Source organism: Scyliorhinus torazame, chromosome 1 (assembly GCF_047496885.1).
Source record: "Scyliorhinus torazame isolate Kashiwa2021f chromosome 1, sScyTor2.1, whole genome shotgun sequence".
Classification (NCBI taxonomy): Eukaryota; Metazoa; Chordata; class Chondrichthyes; order Carcharhiniformes; family Scyliorhinidae; genus Scyliorhinus; species Scyliorhinus torazame.
The window spans coordinates 245,174,088-245,194,732 of record NC_092707.1 but is presented as its reverse complement, the minus strand read 5'-3'; the positions used below and the strand labels follow the sequence as shown (position 1 = coordinate 245,194,732).

Genomic DNA, 20,645 nt, shown 5'->3' with positions numbered 1-20,645 from the left:
AGCCCCTCAGTGCTATGGCCAGGGGCTCAATTGCCAATGCAAACAGTAACGGAGACAGGGGACACCCCTGCCTTGTCCCTCTACGAAGACGGAAGTAATCAGACCTCTGTCTGTTCGTGACCACGCTCGCCACCGGGGCCCTATACAGCAGCTGTACCCATCCGATATACCCTTCTCCAAAACCAAATCTCCTCAGCACCTCCCACAGATAATCCCACTCCACTCTGTCGAATGCTTTCTTGGCGTCCATCGCCACCACTATCTCCGCCTCCCCCTCTGGTGGGGGCATCATCATTACCCCTAGCAACCTCCGTATGTTCGTGTTCAGCTGTCTCCCCTTAACGAACCCAGTTTGATCCTCGTGGACCACCCCGGGGACACAGTCCTCCATCCTCGTCGCCATCACCTTGGCCAAGAGCTTAGCATCTACATTTAAAAGGGAAATGGGCCTGTAGGACCCACACTGCAGCAGGTCTTTTTCCTTCTTCAAAAGTAGCTAAATCGTTGCCTCCGACATAGTCGGGGCAGCTGCCCCCTTTCCCTAGCCTCATTAAAGGTTCTCGTCAGAAGCGGGGCCAGTAAGTTCATATACTTCCTATAAAATTCCACCAGGAATCCGTCCAGTCCCGGGGCCTTCCCCGCCTGCATGCTCCCAATCCCTTTTACCACCTCCTCCATCTCAATCTGTGCTCCCAGTCCCACCCTCTCCTGCTCCTCCACCTTAGGGAATTCCAGCTGATCCAAGAAACACATCATTCCCTCCTTCCCTTCCGGGGGCTGAGCCTTATATAACCTCTCATAAAATGCCTTGAATGTTCACTCTCTCCGCTCCCCGTTCCATCTCTCCCTCCTCATCTCTCACCCCACCTATCTCCCTCGCTGCTCCCCTCTTCCTCAATTGGTGGGCCAGTAGCCGACTCGCCTTCTCTCCATACTCATACTGTACACCCTGTGCCCTCCTCCACTGTGCCTCCGCCTTACCCGTGGTCAGCAGGTCAAACTCCACATGTAGCCTTTGTCTTTCCCTGTACAGTCCCTCCTCCAGTGCCTCCGCATATTGCCTGTCCACCCTCAAAAGTTCTTTCAGCAATCGCTCCCTTTCTTTACCCTCTTGTTTCCTTTTATGTGCCCTTATGGATATCAGTTCCCCTCTAACTACCGCCTTCAACGCCTCCCAGACCACTCCCACCTGAACCTCTCCATTGTCATTAAGCTCCAAGTACCTTTCGATGCACCCCTTCACCCTTAAACATACCCCCTCATCCGCCAATAAGCCCTTATCCATTCTCCAGAGTGGGTGCTGTTCTTTTTCCTCTCCTACCTCCAGGTCTACCCAATGTGGAGCGCGGTCCGAAATAGCTATGGCCGTATATTCCGTCCCTGTCACCTTCGGAATCAGTGCCCTTCCCAAGACAAAAATGTCTATCCGTGAATATACTTTGTGGACATGGGAGAAAAATGAGAACTCCTTACTCCTAGGCCTACTAAATCTCCAGGGGTCTACCCCTCCCATCTGCTCCATGAAGTCCTTGAGCACCCTGGCCGCTGCCGGCCTCGTCTTGGTCCTGGACCTCGCTCGGTCCAGCCCTGGATCAAGCACCGCATTTAAATCTCCCCCCATTACCAACTTTCCCGCCTCCAGGTCCGGGATACGTCCCAACATACGCCTCATAAAATTTGCATCATCCCAGTTCGGGGCATATACGTTCACCAGAACCACCGCCTCCCCTTGCAATCTGCCACTCACCATCACATATCTGCCCCCACTATCCGCCACTATGGTCTTTGCCTCAAACAGTACCCGTTTCCCCACCAAGATAGCCAACCCCTGTTCTTCGCATCCAAACCCGAATGAAACACCTGCCCCACCCATCCTTTACGTAGTCTGACCTGGTCTATCAGTTTCAGATGCGTCTCCTGCAACATAACCACATCTGCCTTTAATTTCTTTCGGTGTGCGAGTACCCATGCCCTTTTAATCGGCCCGTTCAGCCCTCTCACGTTCCACGTGATCAGCCGGGTTGGGGGGCTCTTTACCCGCCCCCCCCCCCCTTGTCGACTAGCCATCCCCTTTTTTAACCCAGCTCCTCACCCGGTTCCCACGTACCCGTATATCCCCCCGACGGCGCCCTCCCGCCTCGACCACCCCATCCCATAACAGCTCCCCCTTCTCCTTAGCAGCAGCAACCCAGTTAACCACCCCCTCCGCTAGATCCCTTCCTAGCGTAGTTGCACCCCCCATGTTGCTTCCAGAAGTCAGCGAACTCTGGCTGACCTCGGCTTCCCCCCTTGTCCTCGGCCCCCACTGTGCGAGGCCCCCTCCTTCCTGCGTCCCTGTTCCTGCAATAATTACCATAGCGCAGGAACAAAGCCCGCGTTTCCCACTCGGCCCCGCCCCTAATGACCGGCGCCCATAGTTCCTCATACTCCCTCCCCCCCCAACATGGGGAAGAGAGAAAAGTTACAGGATCGCAAAATTAACAAACTGAAAAATCATCCCCCCCCCCCCTCTTTTTTCCCTCGCCCCACATAATCACCCCACCACTTTGTCCCAAAAGTTCTTTCTCTTGCCAGACTATTCCAGCTTCTCGTCCACAATGAATGTCCACGCCTCTTCTGCCGTCTCAAAGTAGTGGTGCTTCCCTTGGTGTGTGACCCACAATCTCGCCGGTTGTAACATTCCAAACTGGATCTTCTTTTTGTGAAGCACCGCCTTAGCCCGATTAAAACTTGCCCTCCTTCTCGCCACCTCCGCACTCCAATCCTGGTATACGCGGATCACCGCGTTCTCCCACCTGCAGCTCTGAGTTTTCTTCGCCCATCTTAGGACCATCTCTCTGTCATTATAGCGGTGAAACCTCACCACTATGGCTCGAGGTATTTCTCCTGCCCTTGGTCTTCGCGCCATAACTCGATAAGCTCCCTCCACCTCCAAAGGGCCCGTCGGGGCCTCCGATCCCATTAGCGAGTGAAGCATCGTGCTCACATATGTCCCGACGTCCGCCCCTTCTACACCTTCGGGAAGTCCCAGAACCCTTAAATTCTTCCTCCTCAAATTATTCTCCAGTACTTCCAGCCTTTCCACACACCTTTTGTACTGCGCCTCGTGCGTCTCTTCGTTTTCAGCAGCCTTTGCCTTCACGACCCGAAGCTCCTGCTCTTGGGTCTTCTGCTCCTCCTTTAGCCCTTCAATCGCCTGTAATATCGGGGCCAACAACTCCTTCTTCAATTCCTTTTTCAGCTCTTCCACACAGCGCCGCAGGAACTCTTGTTGGTCTGGGCCCCATAACAAACGGCCACCTTCCGCGCCACCTTGCTTTGAGCTTGCCTTCCTTGCCGCTGCTCCAGAGGATCCTCCGCAGTCCGGCTGCTATCCTCTCCTTTATCCATGCGTGTCCGGGGGGATTCCCTTCTAGTTTACCACACAGTGTTTTTGGCCGTTTAAATTGCCGTTGGGGCTCCTATTAAGAGCCCAAAAGTCCGTTCCACCGGGAGCTGCCGAAACGTGCGACTTAGCTGGTCATCGCCGCACCCGGAAGTCTCCGTCCATTTAGTTCATATACCGTGACGTCACTGGTCTTAACCCTATTGGTGCGTTTAAATTGCACTGCCAGAAGATTGGTCTTCTGGGCCTGGGGTTGAGATTGTCCCTGATTGGTGGTCGGGAATGCGACACCGGCGGCATGACGTCAGAAGGTTGCGGCAGCCATTTTGATCGGGCACCAGAGGAGGGGGTGGCGCCGGCCATTCCACGGGGAGATGCTTCCCGACTGAGGATTGGGCGCCGGTGGCGAAGAAGGTTAGGCTCCACCATTTCCGCCAACAAAGATGGCTGTCGCTAACTATGCATGCGGGCGCCGGTGCTAATTGCGCATGTAGGCACTTGCGCTAACTGCGCAAACTCCATCACCCTTCTCCCTCACCTCATTGTATGCCCTTACCAGCAGGGGCCTTTGTTCCCCTGAAAACATTTTACAATTTGACCCGAGAGAAAATAGGTTCTCCCCTAACTATCACCCAAAAAGAAACAAAATAATAAGGCAAAATAAGGCAGAGAGAACCAACATTTCTTCACACCTCCTTCAAAGTTCAATGTCCTCCGTCTCCTGCCAGTTCATTGTCCTTCAAAAACTCCATTGCCTCCTCCGGAGTTCCAAAATAATATTTGTGGCCATTGTGGGTCACCCAGAGGCGGGCCGGGTGTAGCACCCCTTCTTAAAGAGGGCAGCCATGACACAATTGAATCCAGCTCTCCTCTTGGCCAGTTATGCACCCAGGTCCTCGTATACCCGAAGTTCGTTGCCTTCCCAGGTACATCTCCTCGTCTGCCTGGCCCACCGCAAGGTCTTCTCTTTGTCCAAGAACTGATGTAGCCTCACCACCATCGCCTTTGGCAGCTCATTCGCCTGCGGCTTCCTCAACCCACTTCTGTTCCATGAATCCATCCACTGACCTCACCAGTGGAGTATAAATATCCTCCACCACCTCTGCACCCTTTTCCTCCAAAACATTCGTCCAGCAACCGGGGAAAAGGACCGAAAAAAACACTTTGAGTGGGAGCTGACAAATGTGCGATCACTCACTCCATAGCTGCCACCGGAAGTGCACTTTTGCACATGATGATCACATTCCTGCCTTCTCATCGATTTCGGCATCTTGCTCTGGCCACAAAAAATAGCTCCTGGCTATCTCCTTCATCATTACAATACCACAGTGGCTTTTGTGTAATTGGTTTAATACACACTTTCTGAGCAGTGGTGGAATGATGACTCTCATTCCCCAGAAGAGACGGATAATTCAAGTGTACAAGTGGAATATGGCTTTAACACAAGGTTTGCACCTGAAGACTTTCCTCGAAGTACCATGTCAATGACCTTTGGCAATACTGGATCATTTCTGGTATGCTTCTTAACTACGGTTACAGGATTGTTACCTACTTGCTCGAAGAAGAAAATGTTTCCACACAAACTGCTTAGCGACAAACTATTTGGTAATCGGAAGAGTCCACCTGCATTTCCATGAAAGTTTGACTGACGATATTTGATCATGTATGTTTATGCTGGCAAGAGCAATGCCCACCTCTGCATCCTGCTCGTTGCCATTGATGGAATCCTGGTATGAGACCCAAGAATCATTGTTAGGGGGCGATGGTACATCAATAACGTGAATTCCCTCCCATACGGGAATTGGTAGAACCGTTTTTATCAGAAATGATTCCTCAGGCTTCTTTTTCCATCTATGCATAATTGATTTCAAGGTTCTGGATGCAAAAGGTTTTGGCGACACTTCACCTCTGGACATTATGTGGGAAACCACTGCTCCAACCTCATAAGGTGATGTGTTACATGCCAGTTGCAGGGGTAAATTTGGATCAATATGTGTCAGGACTTCTGACTTGAGTAGGGCCTCTTTGGTTTGTACAAATCCTCTCTCACAGTGATCCAACCATTTCCACTTTTTATTTTGACACAGTAAATTGTGTAAAGGTTTTACAACACCCCCAGCTCTAAATTTGTTGTTGCAGGGTATTTGCTACACACGGTGCTCCCGGTACTGGGTAGAGTTCGGGATCGTTTCGGGCACAGCATGTGACTAGCGTCTTTACGAAGTTGTTTTCTTTCGATTCCTCGAGACTTTCAGCTCCTGTGGTGGCTACAACTGTTGTTTGGCTCCGCCATCACCTGCTTTCATGTAGCAACAATCTTAATTATTTATTTTTCTTTTCAGATGCCTACAAATGCTGTTTTTAAAAAAATATTTTTTATTTTCCTCCTTTTTTACATTTTCTCCCAAATTTACACCCACCAACAATAAACAATAATCAGTAACAAATTGTCAATCCCCATATCAATAACAACGATCCCATCCTCCCACCAAATCTCAAACATTAGCCCGCGTGTTCACATAAACAAATGACAAAAAGGAATCAGGAATCACCCATAGTCACCATTAACACACCGCCCCCCCTGTCCCAACCCTCCCACCACCCACCCCACCCCCCAACTAATGTTCGATGTTATCCAGTTCTTGAGAGTGCACAATGAATAACGCCCATGAATTGCAGAACCCCTCCATCCTTCCCCTCAGTTCAAACTTAACCTTCTCAAGAGTCAAGAATTCCAACAGGTCCCCCCGCCACGCCAGGGCATAGGGTGCAGAGGTTGCTCTCCAACCCATCAGGATCCGCCTTCGGGCGATCAACAAGGCGAAGGCTACAACATCTGCCTCTGCACCCGTTTCCAACCCTGGCTGGACGACACCCCGAATATGGCCTCCCGGGGGCCCAGGTCCAGTTTCACGTGCACCACTTTAGATATTACCCTAAAAACCTCCTTCCAGTAATCCTCTAGCTTTGGACAGGACCAAAACATATGAACGTGATTAGCGGGGCCCCCCCGCAACGTTCACACACGTCTTCCACTCCCTCAAAGAACCGGCTCATCCTCGCCCTCATGCAGTGTGCTCTGTATACCACCTTCAGCTGCATCAGCCCCAACCTCACACACGAGGTGGGGGCATTCACTCTCCGGAGCACCTCACACCAGAACCCCTCCTCCATATCCTCTCCCAACTCTTCCTCCCACTTTGCTTTGATCCTTTCCAGTGGTGCCTTCTCCTCTTCCAAAATAGCTCCGTAAACTGCTGAAACTACCCCCTTCACAAATGCTGTTTAACTTTTTTTGCAGGTACCAAAAAAGCTGTTTGCCTACCTCATCGCCAGTGTTTATGTGGTAGATTCAAAATGAAGTCTGTAGGTCTCAGAGGTTCAAGCAAATGAAGAACTTTATTAGAAGATGTTAACACTACAGACTGCTATGTTACACTGCCCGTATGCTCGCACAAAAGGCTGGTGACGTCAAGTTGATGTCACAGATCGGCCTCTTAAAGTGCCCTGTTCCATTGCAAGTCTGCTGGTGAGATAACACTAGAAATACCATGAATACAAAACAGAACAGGTGGTCATTCAGCCCCCAGAGTCTACTCCACCAGTCAATTTGATCATAGCTGATCGCTAGCACAAGCCCAGAGTGCCGTAACAATACCTCTTTGAACATCTTCCATTGTTCATCTAGAATTTTTTTCTTGTTAGCAGTTCTGACTAGTCAACTGTGATCAATTTCTGCTTAATTTCTTGAAGTCAGTCTTCCCTAAAATTAAAACCTTGGTTTGGTACACATCCTTCATAAATATGATATTGAATTTAATCAAGTTATGTTCATGGTTAACTTGGTGTTCTCTTACAGTTAAATTGTTGATTAATTCGGGCTCATTGTTTATCACTAAATCTCACTTGGCCTCTTCGAGGTTTGGCTCAAGGATATATTGTTCTAGAACACTGTCTGAAATACACTGAAGAAATTCACAGCTTTTGGGACTGCTGTTCTGTTCCTCCCAGTCCATGTGTAATGAAAGGGGGGGGGGAGGTGGATTTTAACCCCACCACATTGGGCAACCTCACAGCGACCAAAGCAATTATCAAACAGACTATCAGTCTCCTGAAGATGAGATTCAAATGTCTAGATTGTTCCAATGGGAGCCTTCTGTATGCCCCACCAGGATCTCCTGGATTGTGGTGAACTGCTGTACTTTGCAGAACCTGATGCTGCAAAGGGGAGAATGCCCTCGTCCGGAGGAATGTAGGCAACTTCACAGGAGGATGGTCACCAGCTGTAGCATTGGAAAGACATGAGGGACTACATGGAGGGTGCAATGAAGCAGGTGCAAGGAAAGCTTGGGACATACAATTTGGATGACCCTTCCCACATCATTCTTCCAGTCAAATGAAGGTCCACCTTCAACCTCCACTGTTGCTATTCACCTTAGTTGCCAGCCAAGGTTGCTTTGTCCAATGCCAGTTGTCCTTCTGGATGGTCCAAAAGATGTCCACGCTCGCCATCTCCCCTCCAAAACAACCCTTTGGATGAGCAATGGTGTTCCTGCATTTCCGAGAATAGATGCAAAAGTTGTAAAAAGCAAATCATATCTTTACATCAGTATATTCAGACACAAACAGTAACATCATAACTTTCTATACACCTGTGAAGCCTAAGTGCATTAAGTGTGTTTACTTAATTCTTATGAGTGCTCCGATGCCATACTATCCCTGAATGGCCAGCTGTTGAGGAAGCAGGCTCCCGACCTTGCTGCCCTGTGGCTTGGATTGATCTTGGCAGCTGTTCCCTGGTTGCCTGAGATCTGGAGGGGCCCAGCATGCTGAGGGGAACCTCCATGATTGCTGGAGCCTCCTTCGTCATCACTGCAAGCGGGGTGTCTGGTGTAATTGCAAGAGGGGCCGATGAATCACTGTTCACACTTGGAGCACCCTGAGGAAAGAACCCAGAAGCAGAAGACAGACAAATCTCCTCCCTTGCAAGGCACATTTGCCCCTCCCTGCTGATGTGAGATGGATGAGGATTTGGGGGATGGAGACTCCAGGTGTCTCGTCCACCTCTCGCCTTGCCACTGCCATGTAGAGTTCATGGGAAAGGTGATGCAATGTAGGCCCCTTGGGCACCCATTGACTGGTTTGCTGGATCTGGCTGTCCATGACCTTCTCTAACTTGCAGAGCTGCACTGCTGGTTGGAGATCTTGAGGAAATGGCTGAAGAATATCTGGAGAAGATGGCTAATGCAGATCTAGAGGTGATGACTGAAGCATCTCTGATGGAGGCCTGAAGCAGCTGGCAGCTCCTTAAAGAAGACAATAGCATATAAGTCGGTCTTAGCTGAGGTTGTGGCCGCGGCTTGAGTGTCCGCCTCCAACTGCTGTACAGCCAGCCTGGTGGCTGTTATGTATCAGAGTAACACCATTTGCTGGTGTAATGTCTGCTACAGCATCAGAGTCCACTGGATGAGAACTTTATGCTCACGAATAAGCTTTCAAATAATTGGTTGCCTGGACCGAATAAGAAACTGGTCCTGTCTGGTGGAGTATTGTCCCGGAGACCCACTGGTACAAAATGTCTGGGTGGTCGATGTTGAACGGGACAACGCCCTTGCAGCTCCTGTTTTCTGCATACGTTTGCACCTATGTCGGGGAAAATCATACAAAGACGGGTTTGCCTCATCAAGATTTGAGCTGGGGCCACCCCGGTCACTGCATGAGTGGTGGTCCTGTGGCAAAATAAGAAACAAGCCAGCTTCGTGTCCATTGAACCTGATGACTGCTTCATGAGGCCTTTTTTGAACGCCTGTACCGTCGCTCTGCTGAACCATTAGAAGCCGGGTGGTATGGTGCGGTAGGAATGTGCTGTACCCCATTTGTCTTCAAAAACTCTTCACTCATGAAAGTGGTCCCATTGTCTGTAATGAGCACTTCAGGGATACCGCGTGTGCAAAATGACAATCGCAACTTCTCGATGGTTGTCCGAGAGGCGGTCACCACCATCCTGTGGATCTCCAGCCATTTCAAATGGGCGTCAATTAATAGAGAACATTGAACCCTGAAATGGAGCGGCAAATTTGGCATGCAATCGTGCCCACAGCCGTCCTGGCCATTCCCAAGAGTGAAGTGGCGCAGCCAGTAGGAGCTCCTGGTGCTCCTGACAGACGTAGCATTGCTGAGCCACCTTCTCAACTTTTGCATTCAGGCCAGGCCACCAGAGATAACTGTGCGCCAACATCTTCATTTTGGACACCCCTGGATGTCCATTATGGATGTCCTTCAATATCAACTCCTGCCTTTTCTGGAATGACGACGCGCATACTGTCCTCCACACTAAATTCTGACAGTTTTGACAAAAATGCCCTTAACCTTTTTTTTATTCGTTCTTGGGTTGTGGGCATTGTTGGCTGGGCCAGCATTTGTTGCCCATCTTTAATTGCCCTTGAATTTAGTGACTTGCTGGGCCATTTCAGTGGGGGGCAGTTAAGAGTCTGTTGAAGTATTGCAAGGCTGACACAGGAGCTCTTTGATCAAGTTTTATTGACTGTGTACATGGAGGGCAAAGCCAGTGGGATGCACTGGTATTACTCTGAATTATCTTAGTAAGCAGAAACATTTATAGCTGGATTTAACCAATAGAATTAACAGATACATTTTAAGCCTTTAATTGATTGTCGCATACGCCAATAATATCCCAGTTAAACTTTCATTTTAGACCAATGAAAGGACAGTAATTCTAACCAATAGAAAGCGATAGAAAACAGGGCAGTTGAACCAATAGAAACACTAGCTCTTTCTATCCTCCTCTTGCATACGTATCTTCTCTTTGACCTGAAAATGATGTTAACCAAATAAACTAAATTAATAGAACTGTGGGGTAAATTAAAAACACAGATCCTGAAAGGGGTACTGAATCAAAGTAAACTCTGCGTGAGAGTGTTTCTCCAGGCGGACTTTGTAAACTGTCCCCTCTTCCCCGGCACAATGTTTTCCTGTGGTGGCCTGCTCACTTCAACAGTTCTTGGGCTGGATTCTCCCAAAATGAGATTTAGTGGGCGGGATTCCCTGATCCTGTGGCTAAGTGTTGACGCTGTCGGAAACGCTGTTGCGTTTCTCGACGGCGTCAACACGGCCCCAGGATCAGCAATTCTGGCCCCTCCAGGGGGCCAGCACAGTGCTGGAGCGACTCACGCATGCGCAGTCCCACCGGCACGATTTCCACGCATGCGCGATGTCTCCCTTGTCTGCGCCGGCCCCGACCCAACATGGCGCAGTACAGGCGCCGGTGTGGAAGAAAGGAGGCTGGGAGACAGAGAGGCTGGCCCGCCGATTGGTGGGTCCCGATCGTGGGCCAGGCCACATCGGAAGCCGCCGCTGGGGTCAGAAACCCTCTCTCCCCCACAGGCCGGCATCCGACCCTTCAACGCTGAGTTCCTGCCGGCTGAGAGTAGGTATGGACGGCGCCGGCAGGACTTGGCGTTCTCACGACGGCCGCTCGGCCCATTCCGACAATTGGCGGGCCGGCCGGCAGCGTGCCAATCACGGCAGCACCAATGGCGCTGATTCTCCGCTCTGCGGAGAATCGCATGCCGGTTTCGGGGCAGCGTGGCGCGATTCGCGCCTGCCACGGGGATTCTTCGGCCCGCCCCCGGGCTGAGAGAATCCCGCCCAGTGTTGACGCCGTCGTGAAACTCCACCGTTTTCACGACAGTCTCCTTGCTCATCCGCAGTCTCCTCCTGCAGGCCCAGTCCGGGAGGTCATCAAAAGACATGCGGTCTCGGTACACGCATGGCCTCATCCAGCGCCTCCTTGGCACCTCCACCAGCTACCCCTCCTCCTCGTCCTCCTCCTCGGCCTGTCGGGTGGGCGGCCCTCCAGCCTGAGCGGCTACCACCTGCTCCTCTGCAGCCCGCCCCTCTGCTCCAGCCTCTGCCTCCTTTCTGAGCCATCTCTGGTGACGCTGCCACAGGGCTGCATTCAGGGCAGTGGCTCCCGCCACGGCAGCCAACATCGTTGGTTGGTGACCAAACATGATAATCTGCAGGAGGTGAGGGCAGAAAATGTTATCATGGCACATACACCTGTGCACGACCGGGTGCCAAGGCCTACATGGTCGCCCCGGTTGTCAGCACGCGCCGCAACCACGCATGTCCCCACTCCCACACTCTGGACCCGTTGGTACTCCACTCCTGGCGCCCGACCCTGCTGCTAGAGCCACCGTTCGATCACACTGCCCTCACTGGTGGCTGCCATCGGTGTGGCCCTGGGTGGTCCCTTGGTGGGTGTTGCCGGTTGAGTGGGGGGCCGGGGAGGGGGGGTGGCACCCACACATGCGTCCGTTTTCTTGGCGTCCGCCCAGGGGCCGGTGTGGGCGGCCAACAAGATGGGGCTCGGTGCGTGGGCACCGCCCTGTCATGTCGGGGGCTCCCTAACTGCTCGGACTGCTCCGCCCCCCCCCCGCCCCCCCCGCAGGAAGCACGGCCGTTGTCTGATACTGGAGCCCGCAGTCCTCCATGCCAACTCCTATCTCCTCTCGCAGCCACCTCAGCCAGCACGCCGGCTTCACGAGTTTTTAAAGGTGGTTAGAAACACACCGTTGAGAAATCGGCCCATCCGGGGTGCAGAATCGCTGAGGCCCCAGAGAATCAGTCGTCTGGGCTGACAATGAGATGTGTACTGTATTTCCGGGCCGCGTGGCAGGGGCCGCGATTTCGTCAGGTCCGGAGAATTCAAAATCGGCGCGAAACCGCCAGCACACCCGCTTTCAGCGGAGCCAATTCTCCGGTCACGTTTCGCAATTCACCACGATGTTTCGGAGAATCCAGCTCCTTGGGCGGGATTCTCCGCAATCGGCGCGATGTCCGCCAACCGGTGCCAAAAACGGCGCAAATCAGTCTGGCATCGTGCCGCCCCAAAGGTGTGGAAGTCTCCGCATCTTGAGGGGCCGAGCCCTAACCTTGAGGGGCTAGGCTCGCGCCATACTGATTTCCGCCCCGCCAGCTGGCGGGAAAGGCCTTTGGTGCCCCACCAGCTGGCGCGAAACTGACTTTGCCGGACGGCGCATGCGCGGGAGCATCAGCGGCCGCTCACGGCATTCCCGTGCATGCGCAGTGGAGGGGGTCTCTTCCACCTCCGCCATAGTGGAGACTGTGGCGAAGGAAAAGTGTGCCCCCACGGCACAGGCCCGCCCGCGGATCGGTGGGCCCCGATCGCGGGCCAGGCCACAGTGGGGGCACCCCCCGGGGCCAGATCGCCCAGCGCCCTCCCCAGGACCCCGGAGCCCGCCCGCGCCGCCTTGTCCCGCCGGTAAGAGAGGTGGTTTAATCCACGCCGGCGGGACAGGCATTCCAGCAGCGGGACTTCGGCCCACCGGGCAGGAGAATCGCGTGGGGGGCCCGCCAACCGGCGCGGCGCGATTCCCGCCCCCGCGGAATATCCGGTGCCGGAGAATTCGGCAACCGGTGGGGGCGGGATTCATGCCAGCCCCCGGCGATTCTCCGACTCGGCGGGGGGGGGGGGGGGGGGTCGGAGAATCCCGCCCCTTGTGTTCAAGCTTCATTAACCCACAGATCAGAGCAATGCCAACCTGAGGTTGCCCATTCCGATTGGTCGTCCCCGGGTAGGGGCGGGTCGGATTACGTGCTGGCCCCGCCCGCACACGGCCTCTCTTCATAAACAGCCTGCGGACGGTTGGGTTTTGAAAAGACAGGAAGATGTGCACGTGCCGAGTACTGGCTGTTGTTCTGGCGGCTGTTTGTGCGCAGACGTGCGAGTCCCCCAAGCCGAGCATGATGGGAGGGGTCGAACGCGTGTCCGTCGACCACCCCGAGGTGCTGAAAGCAGCGCAATTCGCCGTGGCCGAGTACAACAAGGCTTCCAATGACATGTTCGCCAGCAAGATCGTGAGGATCGTCTCTGCCCAGCAACAGGTAAAGACCTCCGTTGCCCTCAGCCCCTGGCAGAGGGCGAGTGTTCAACTCCTTTCTCGAGGGAGAAAAAGAGCCCGAGTTTGGGCTAGAGAATCTGGCTTCAAACTCTGGGCAGGTTTGACAATACCTTGCAAGCAACTGGGGATGGGGAAAGGTGCTGTGTGTTTGGGTTAATGCCCAATAGAGCCGAAAAACAGATAGTAAAACCCTACAATGTCCCAAGCTGGGTATCAAGAGGCTATTCTTTAAAACATCCATGGTAGGGAGGAGCTATCAGGGCAGATGCCGATAAATCTTGGTCAAAACATGATAGCATAGTGGTTAGCACAGTTGCTTCACAGCTCCAGGGTCCCAGGTTCGATTCCGGCTTGGGTCACTTTCTGTGCGGAGTTTGCACTTTCTCCCCATGTCTGCGTGGGTTTCCTCCGGGTGCTCCGGTTTCCTCCCACAGTCCAAAGATGTGCGGGTTAGGTGGATTGGCCATGCTAAATTGCCCTTAGTGTCCAAAACGGTTGGGTAGGGTTGTGGGGGTGGAGGTGTGGGCTTGGGTGCGGTGCCCTTTCCAAGGGCCGGTGCGGACTCGATGGGCCGAATGGCTTCCTTCTGCACTGTAAATTCTATGATTCTATGAAATATGTCGGGCTGGATTCTCCGTTTCAGGAACTATGTCCCCACGCCGTTGTGAAAACTGTGGTCTTTTACACCAGAAAAAAAGGCCACAGATTCACAGCCCTGCAGGGGGCTAACGGGGAGCCGTCGTGAAACTCGCAGCTCCAGCTGCAGATATGACCCACCCTGCACTTCCGGGTCAGAGGGCACGCATGCACACGACGGCAGCCTCCGCCGGCCGTGCCGTGCTCCATAGCGGACTCAGATCGCGGAGCTGGACCGTGGAAATAGTGCCCCCGATCGGCCTTGCTCCCGACCCTGACTGCCCTCACAATAAAGGCACAGTCCCGTATGAGGCCCCCCTGCTCTCCGATCGGCCCGTCTCTGAACGGCTGGGACCATATTAGAAATTCGCCATCGGGACTTCGGCCGGTTGGGGGCGGAGATTAACGGGGCGGGCCTCAAGCTGCAGGTGGTTGATACGTGGTACGGTGCTTTTTGGGGGCCGGGGAATCAAGGAACTGCCGCCGGTCCCGATTCCATGCATGAAATGGGATTCTCCACCCTCCCGCCGCCAGACACGATTTTGGCGCGGGGGTGCGGATAATCCAACCTGTAAGGTTTTAAGGGGGATTTTATAGGAGGAGAAAGAGGTGGAAAGGGTTTAGAGAGGGAATTCCCGGGTTTAGAGACCAAATGGTTGAAGGCAAGGTTGTCAATTGTGAAATGATTAAAATTGGGAATTATCATAGAATTTACAGTGCAGAAGGAGGCCATTCGGCCCATCGAGTCTGCACCGGCTCTTGGAAAGAGCACCCTACCCAAGGTCAACACCTCCCCCCTATCCCCATAACCCAGTAACCCCACCCAACACTAAGGGCAAATTTGGACACGAAGGGCAATTTATCATGGCCAATCCACCTAACCTGCACATCTTTGGACTGTGGGAGGAAACCGGAACACCCGGAGGAAACCCACGCACACACGGGGAGGATGTGCAGACTCCGCACAGATAGTGACCCAAGCCTGAATCGAACCTGGACCCTGGAGCTGTGAAGCAGTTGTGCTATCCACAATGCTACCGTGCTGCCCTCAGGGCATGCTCAGGGCAGCACGGTGGCACAGTGGTTAGCATTGCTGCCTGACGGCGCCGAGGCCCAGGTTCAATCCCGGCTCTGGGTCACTGTCCGCGTGGAGTTTGCACATTCTCCCCGTGTTGTGTGGGTTTCGACCCCACAACCCAAAGATGTACAGTCTAAGTGGATTAGCCATGCTAAATTGCCCCTTTATTGGAAAAAATGGATTGGAATTTAAAAATCAAATTGGGAATGCTCAAGGAGCTGGAACTGGAAGAGTACAGATATATTTGATGGTCGAAAGATGCAGGAGATTATGCAGAAAGGAATGTTGAGGCCATGGAGGGACACAATTAAAGAAGGATTAAGATTGTAAAATTGAGCCCCTGGAGTCAATGGAGGGCTGCAAATGCAGGGGTGATGGATGTAAGTGAAGATAGAGGTGTGAAAGTTTTGGATAAGTAGACATTCATATAGATTAGAAGATATAGAGGTAATCAGGAGACTGACGGAATCATCGCATCTGGAGGCAACTTAGGCATGGATGAGCTGAGGCAGGTTAGGTGATGGTAGTCTTGGGTGATCGAGCTGGTACGTTTTTGGAGCTGATGTGGTGGGTCAGACATAGCATGGAGATTGTGAATGGTCTTGGTCCGCTTCAGACAGTTGGCAATGGTGGAAATGCTGTTCAGGTAGGAGAGACTTTGGTGGTGGTGAAAGAGAATGGGTGGAATTTTCGTGCCGCCTACAGAAAGAAATCAGGTGTGTCCTACGCCATCACGCTGTTGAGGTGGGCTTGGAAAATGCCTGAAACACCAGGAATCCTGAGATCGAGGCGCCTTTTTAAAAAGACCTCCAGTAAGAAATGAAAGACACCAAGACCCCCCCCCCCCCCCACCGCACCACCACCACCACCACCACACACACAAGGGGAACTCCCCCCATTGTCACGGGAACTCTTGTTCCTCCCTCCCCACCCCCAAATTAAGCTCCATCAAAGGGAGCTCCATCCTTGGCACTGGCACTGCCTGGGCATGTCTCTCTCCTCCGGGGCTACACTTACCTATGCATTCCTGGCGGCTCCCTTCAATAACTTAGTATTTCCCCATATTGCTCAGCTTGAGGAAATGCAAAAAAGAACTTGTATTGTTTTTCAAAATTACAGCAATTTAGATTACTGGGTGGTAATTGTTTAAAATTGCAAAAGGATGGGAAGCACGCTGTTTCCAGTAGTTGAAGTCAGCAGTGAGAGGAAATGGATAAAATACTGTATAGGATTCAGAATGGGGGCAGGAGAAAGTTTTAAGAGCCAAGAAACCTCAGAGTTGAAGTTGTGGAATTCACTTCTAGGGTTTAATGGCTGAGACAGATACTGCCAATATTCAATTTTTGATTAGATAGGGGAACAGTGTGAGTAATTATGATTAGGACTCATGTTCTAGTGTGTAAAAAAAAAAATGGTTAGGATGAAAGGTCTATTCGTTGTACCTCCACTGCTTCTCTTCGAATGGTACAATGCAATCTTTGCATTGACCCGAGTGGACAGAAGGATTGGCATCTCTGATGGTACAACCCCCCATGGCCAGCCCGGATTAATAATAATAATCTTTACTAGTGTCACAAGTAGGCGTACATGAACACTGTAATGAAGTTACGGTGAAAATCCCCTGGTCACCACACTCCGGCGCCTGCTCGGGTTCAGCGGGAGGATTCAAAATGTCCAATTCACCTAGCAAGCACGTCTTTCGGGACTTGTGGGAGGAAACAGGAGAAAACCCACGCAGACACAGGGAGGACGTGCAGACTCCGCACAAGAGTGATCCAAATGGCGATTGAGCCCTGAACCCTGTGAAGCAACAGTGCTAACCAATGTGCTCTATCAAAACTCCTCAATTCTGACCAGCTCAATTAAATCTTCCATTGATCTCCGTTCTAAAGAAAACAATCCAGCTTATCTAGTCTCTCCACATATAAAGTTCTTCTTCCCAGATGGCATTCTAGCAAATCTCCTTTACCCTCGCCAAGGTCTTGACATATTTCCACAATGGGATATGATATTTAAAAAAATTTTTTGAGGGCACCCAATTCTTTTTTTTCTTTAAGAGGCAATTTAGCGTGACCAATCCACCTACCCTGCACATCATTGGGTTGTGGGGGTGAAACCCACGCAAACATGGGAAGAATGTGCAAACTTCACACGGACAGTGACCCAGAGCCGGGATCGAACTTGGGACCTCGGTGCCGTGAGGCAGCAGGGCTAGCCCACTGCGCCACTGCGCTGCCTGCCACCTGGGACACCTGAGCAGCAGCTGGGCCCATCCAGGCCCAGTCGCCCCAGAAGACACCCGCCAAAGGTGACTCACGTCACAGGGTGGTAAACACAGCAGGCCGCCTCTACTCCTGATATACCATCTGGGGATCTACCGAGATGTAGCGTTAGGGACAGTAAGGCCAAAAAATTAGACACCAGTTATGTTGGCACGGGTGCAGGGCACAGTTTAGTGATAGGGGCTAGGTCAGAAATCTGTATATATGTTTTCACATTAAACATCTGTGCACAATGATAAAACAAGCCTCGATGCTCTAGTCAAAGGGGTGTGAGGAGACCGGGCTGGCCGCAGAGTGGGTGTGGAGGGGGGGGGGGCGGGGGGCAGTGGGTATGAGCGGACATTGGGGATGGGCTTGACTCGGGGACCGCAGTCCAGAGTTCAGCCAGCACCCCCCCCTGCCCAGGGGATTCGATGGGTCTGTGTGATGGAATGGCCAGCTCGCATGCAGGGATCACCCAGGTGGATGGTGGAAAGTAGTACTGTGAGCAGCAGTCAGACGTTGCTGAATGATGCAGAGCACCAGAGTTTGTCGCACACGGTTTGTCATCAACCTCTATCCCATGGACCAGACCCACTGTTGCTGCCAACACAGGGCCCGCACCCCGTAGTGCGGCAGAAGATATCTCTGAGGGATTTGCAGGCCGGGGGGGGGGGGTGGATGTAGGGGGTAGGAGATGGTGTTTGCAGGTGGGATGCGGTGCCCATGTCCCTGGCCAGTGTGCTCTCCACCCCCCCGAAACCACCACCACCAGCCAGTTAGCGAACCTGGAGGCAATCAGCGTGTCCCGTGCCCGTTGGCCCTGGCGTATACGTTGTGCGGCACCTGCCTGAGCCCTATGTCCTGTCCATCCTCCCCCTCCCCCGCATCCTTTTCGTTGGAGGAGGCCTGGCATTCATCCTTCTCCTCCAGCACGTCGCCGCTCTGCTGCGTGATATTGTGGCGGATGCAGCAGAATAGTGCCACGATGCAGGTGACCCTCCCAGCACCATACTGGAGGGCCCCTCCAGAGCATTCCAGGCACCCGCACCGCATCTTCAGCACCCCTTGATCACGCCCCTGGTCGCTGCTTGGCCGTTGTTGTAGCAGATCTCTGTGTCGGTCTGTGGCCTCCAGATAGATGTCTTCAGCCACGATCTCAGTGGATAACCCGTGTTGTCCAGGGGCCAATCCCCCAGCGGGGGGTACGCCTTGAAGAAACCGAGAATCGTCGCGTGTGCCAGGATGAAGTGTCGGGCCCGGGTGTGCAAGATGCACATCTGATGGTCACACACAAGTTACACGTCCATCGAGTGGAACCCCTTTCGGGCCTGTCATCTGCAGACGTTCGTAGGGCGACATGCTTCTTGTCAATCACCCCCTGCACCCGGGGCATCTGGACGATGGCGGCGAATCCTGCTACCCATAGATCCTAGTGGGCTCGGTCCACAGTGAAATGTGGAAATTGTGCTGACTGGGCATATGGGGCCTCCGTGATGTCGCACATGCAACTGTGCACCGAGCTCTGTGCGATCCCGGACAGGTCCCCATTCGGCGCCTGGAAGGAGCTCGTGGCGTAAATGTTCAGGGCGACCGGGGTTAATTTTTAAAAAAATATATATTTTATTCATATTTTTTTTTGCCAAACAAAACAATACAAAGGTTTTCCTTTTTACAACAGTAAAACAGTATAAATAACAGTGGCCGTTTTAAACAAATAAATAAATAATATATAAACTAAATGGCAACTGCCATATCAAAAATAATAACTCTCCAAAAATAAAATCAAACAATCCAATATACATAGCCTAATACAAATATCTACACAAAAACACCCCTGAGGACCCGCCCGGGCCTTCGGGAAGACCCAGAACCCTTAAATTCTTCCTCCTCGAATTATTCTCCAGTACTTCCAGCCTTTCCACACACCTTTTGTGCTGTGCCTCGTGCGTCTCTGTCTTCACCACCAGGCCCTGTATTTCGTCTTCATTTTCAGCAGCCTTTGCCTTCACGACCCGAAACTCCTGCACTTGGGTCTTCTGCTCCTCCTTTAGCCCTTCAATCGGCTGTAATATTGGGGCCAACAGCTCCTTCTTCAACTCCTTTTTCAGCTCTTCCACACAGCGCCGCAGGAACTCTTGTTGGTCCGGGCCCCATAACAAACGGCCACCTTCCGACGCCATCTTGCTTTGAGCTTGCCTTTCTTGCCGCTGCTCCAGAGGATCCTCCGCAATCCGCCCGCTATCCTCTCCCTTATCCATGAGTGTCCGGGGGGATTCCCTTCTGGTTTACCGCACAGTGTTTTTGGCCGTTTAAATTGCCGTTGGGGCTCCTAATAAGAGCCCAAAAGTCCGTTCCACCGGGAGCTGCCAAAACGTGCGACTTAGCTGGTCATCGCCGCACCCGGAACGCGACCGGGGTTAGTTGACGGGCACCGAGAACGGATGTCCTCCCCCATTCCCTCCGCGTTGTCAGACCGCCATGATCTGGCACATTTGTCGCACTGTCCTCCTGCTCAGCTGGAGTCTTCGATGGCATGCCTGGTCTGGTAGGTCCTTGAATGACGGGCGCTGCCGAAACACGCGAGGCCTCATGGAGTGCCTACCTTCCACATCCTCCTACCCCTCCTCGGCCTGTTGGCGGCCGGCTCTTCATCCTCAGTAGCTGCCTCCAGTTCCTCTGGGCAGGCTCCACAGGTCCTCGTACAGCCTCAGTGCATCCCCCACGGCTGCAGCGACTAGGAGGAAGGTCACCGTTGCAGGTTGTATTCCAATATCCATTGTCTGCAGGGGGTGAAAGCTGACATGTTAGCATGGTGGTAACCCTCATGCCCAAACAGATCCAACAGGCCACATGGTGGCTCCAGTTGGCACTGTGAACCCTCTTGCCTCATGTTCCCCCCCCCCCAAATCCCAGTACAGCTGGCTCCATCGGTGCCAGCACCGTGGAGCATCTGGCCATGGGATGGGGGGGGGGGGGGGGGGGGGGGGGGGATGGGGGGGGGCTTGTGTGCGGGGGTGAGAGCACCTATACTGCCAGTGTCACTCTGAGGAATCAGGGGCCAAGGAGCCTGGTCAGTAGGGTGCGCAGCAAGATGGCTGCCTTGCAGGCTGTGGCAATGGCGGTCCGTGCCGGGACACCACCCCAGTTCCGTGGGGGTCACCCTGCTCCCCGGCCCTGGCAGGGCCCACACCAGCCCAGCCAGTGTCCAACCCTGCAGACCCCTGTTGTGCCTCTCCATGTTCTACCTCCCCTATCTCCCTCAGCAGCCACGGTGCCTGTATCTCGATTTTCAAAAGCACAAGTGAACCTCACCATTGGGAATTCCCCCAGTGGAG

At 52.9% G+C, this 20,645-nt stretch overlaps 1 protein-coding gene across 1 annotated transcript in view; it reads left to right on the top strand.

Moving 5' to 3' along the window:
* The first annotated feature begins 13,091 nt into the window (after positions 1-13,091).
* The window catches only part of LOC140402352 (cystatin-like), a 29,181-nt gene continuing 21,627 nt past the window's right edge, over positions 13,092-20,645 (top strand). Inside the window, exon 1 of the mRNA XM_072493579.1 lies at positions 13,092-13,315. Within this exon, the coding sequence (XP_072349680.1) occupies positions 13,100-13,315 (216 nt within the window). The 5' untranslated portion in view covers positions 13,092-13,099. The remainder of the gene's footprint in view (positions 13,316-20,645) is intronic.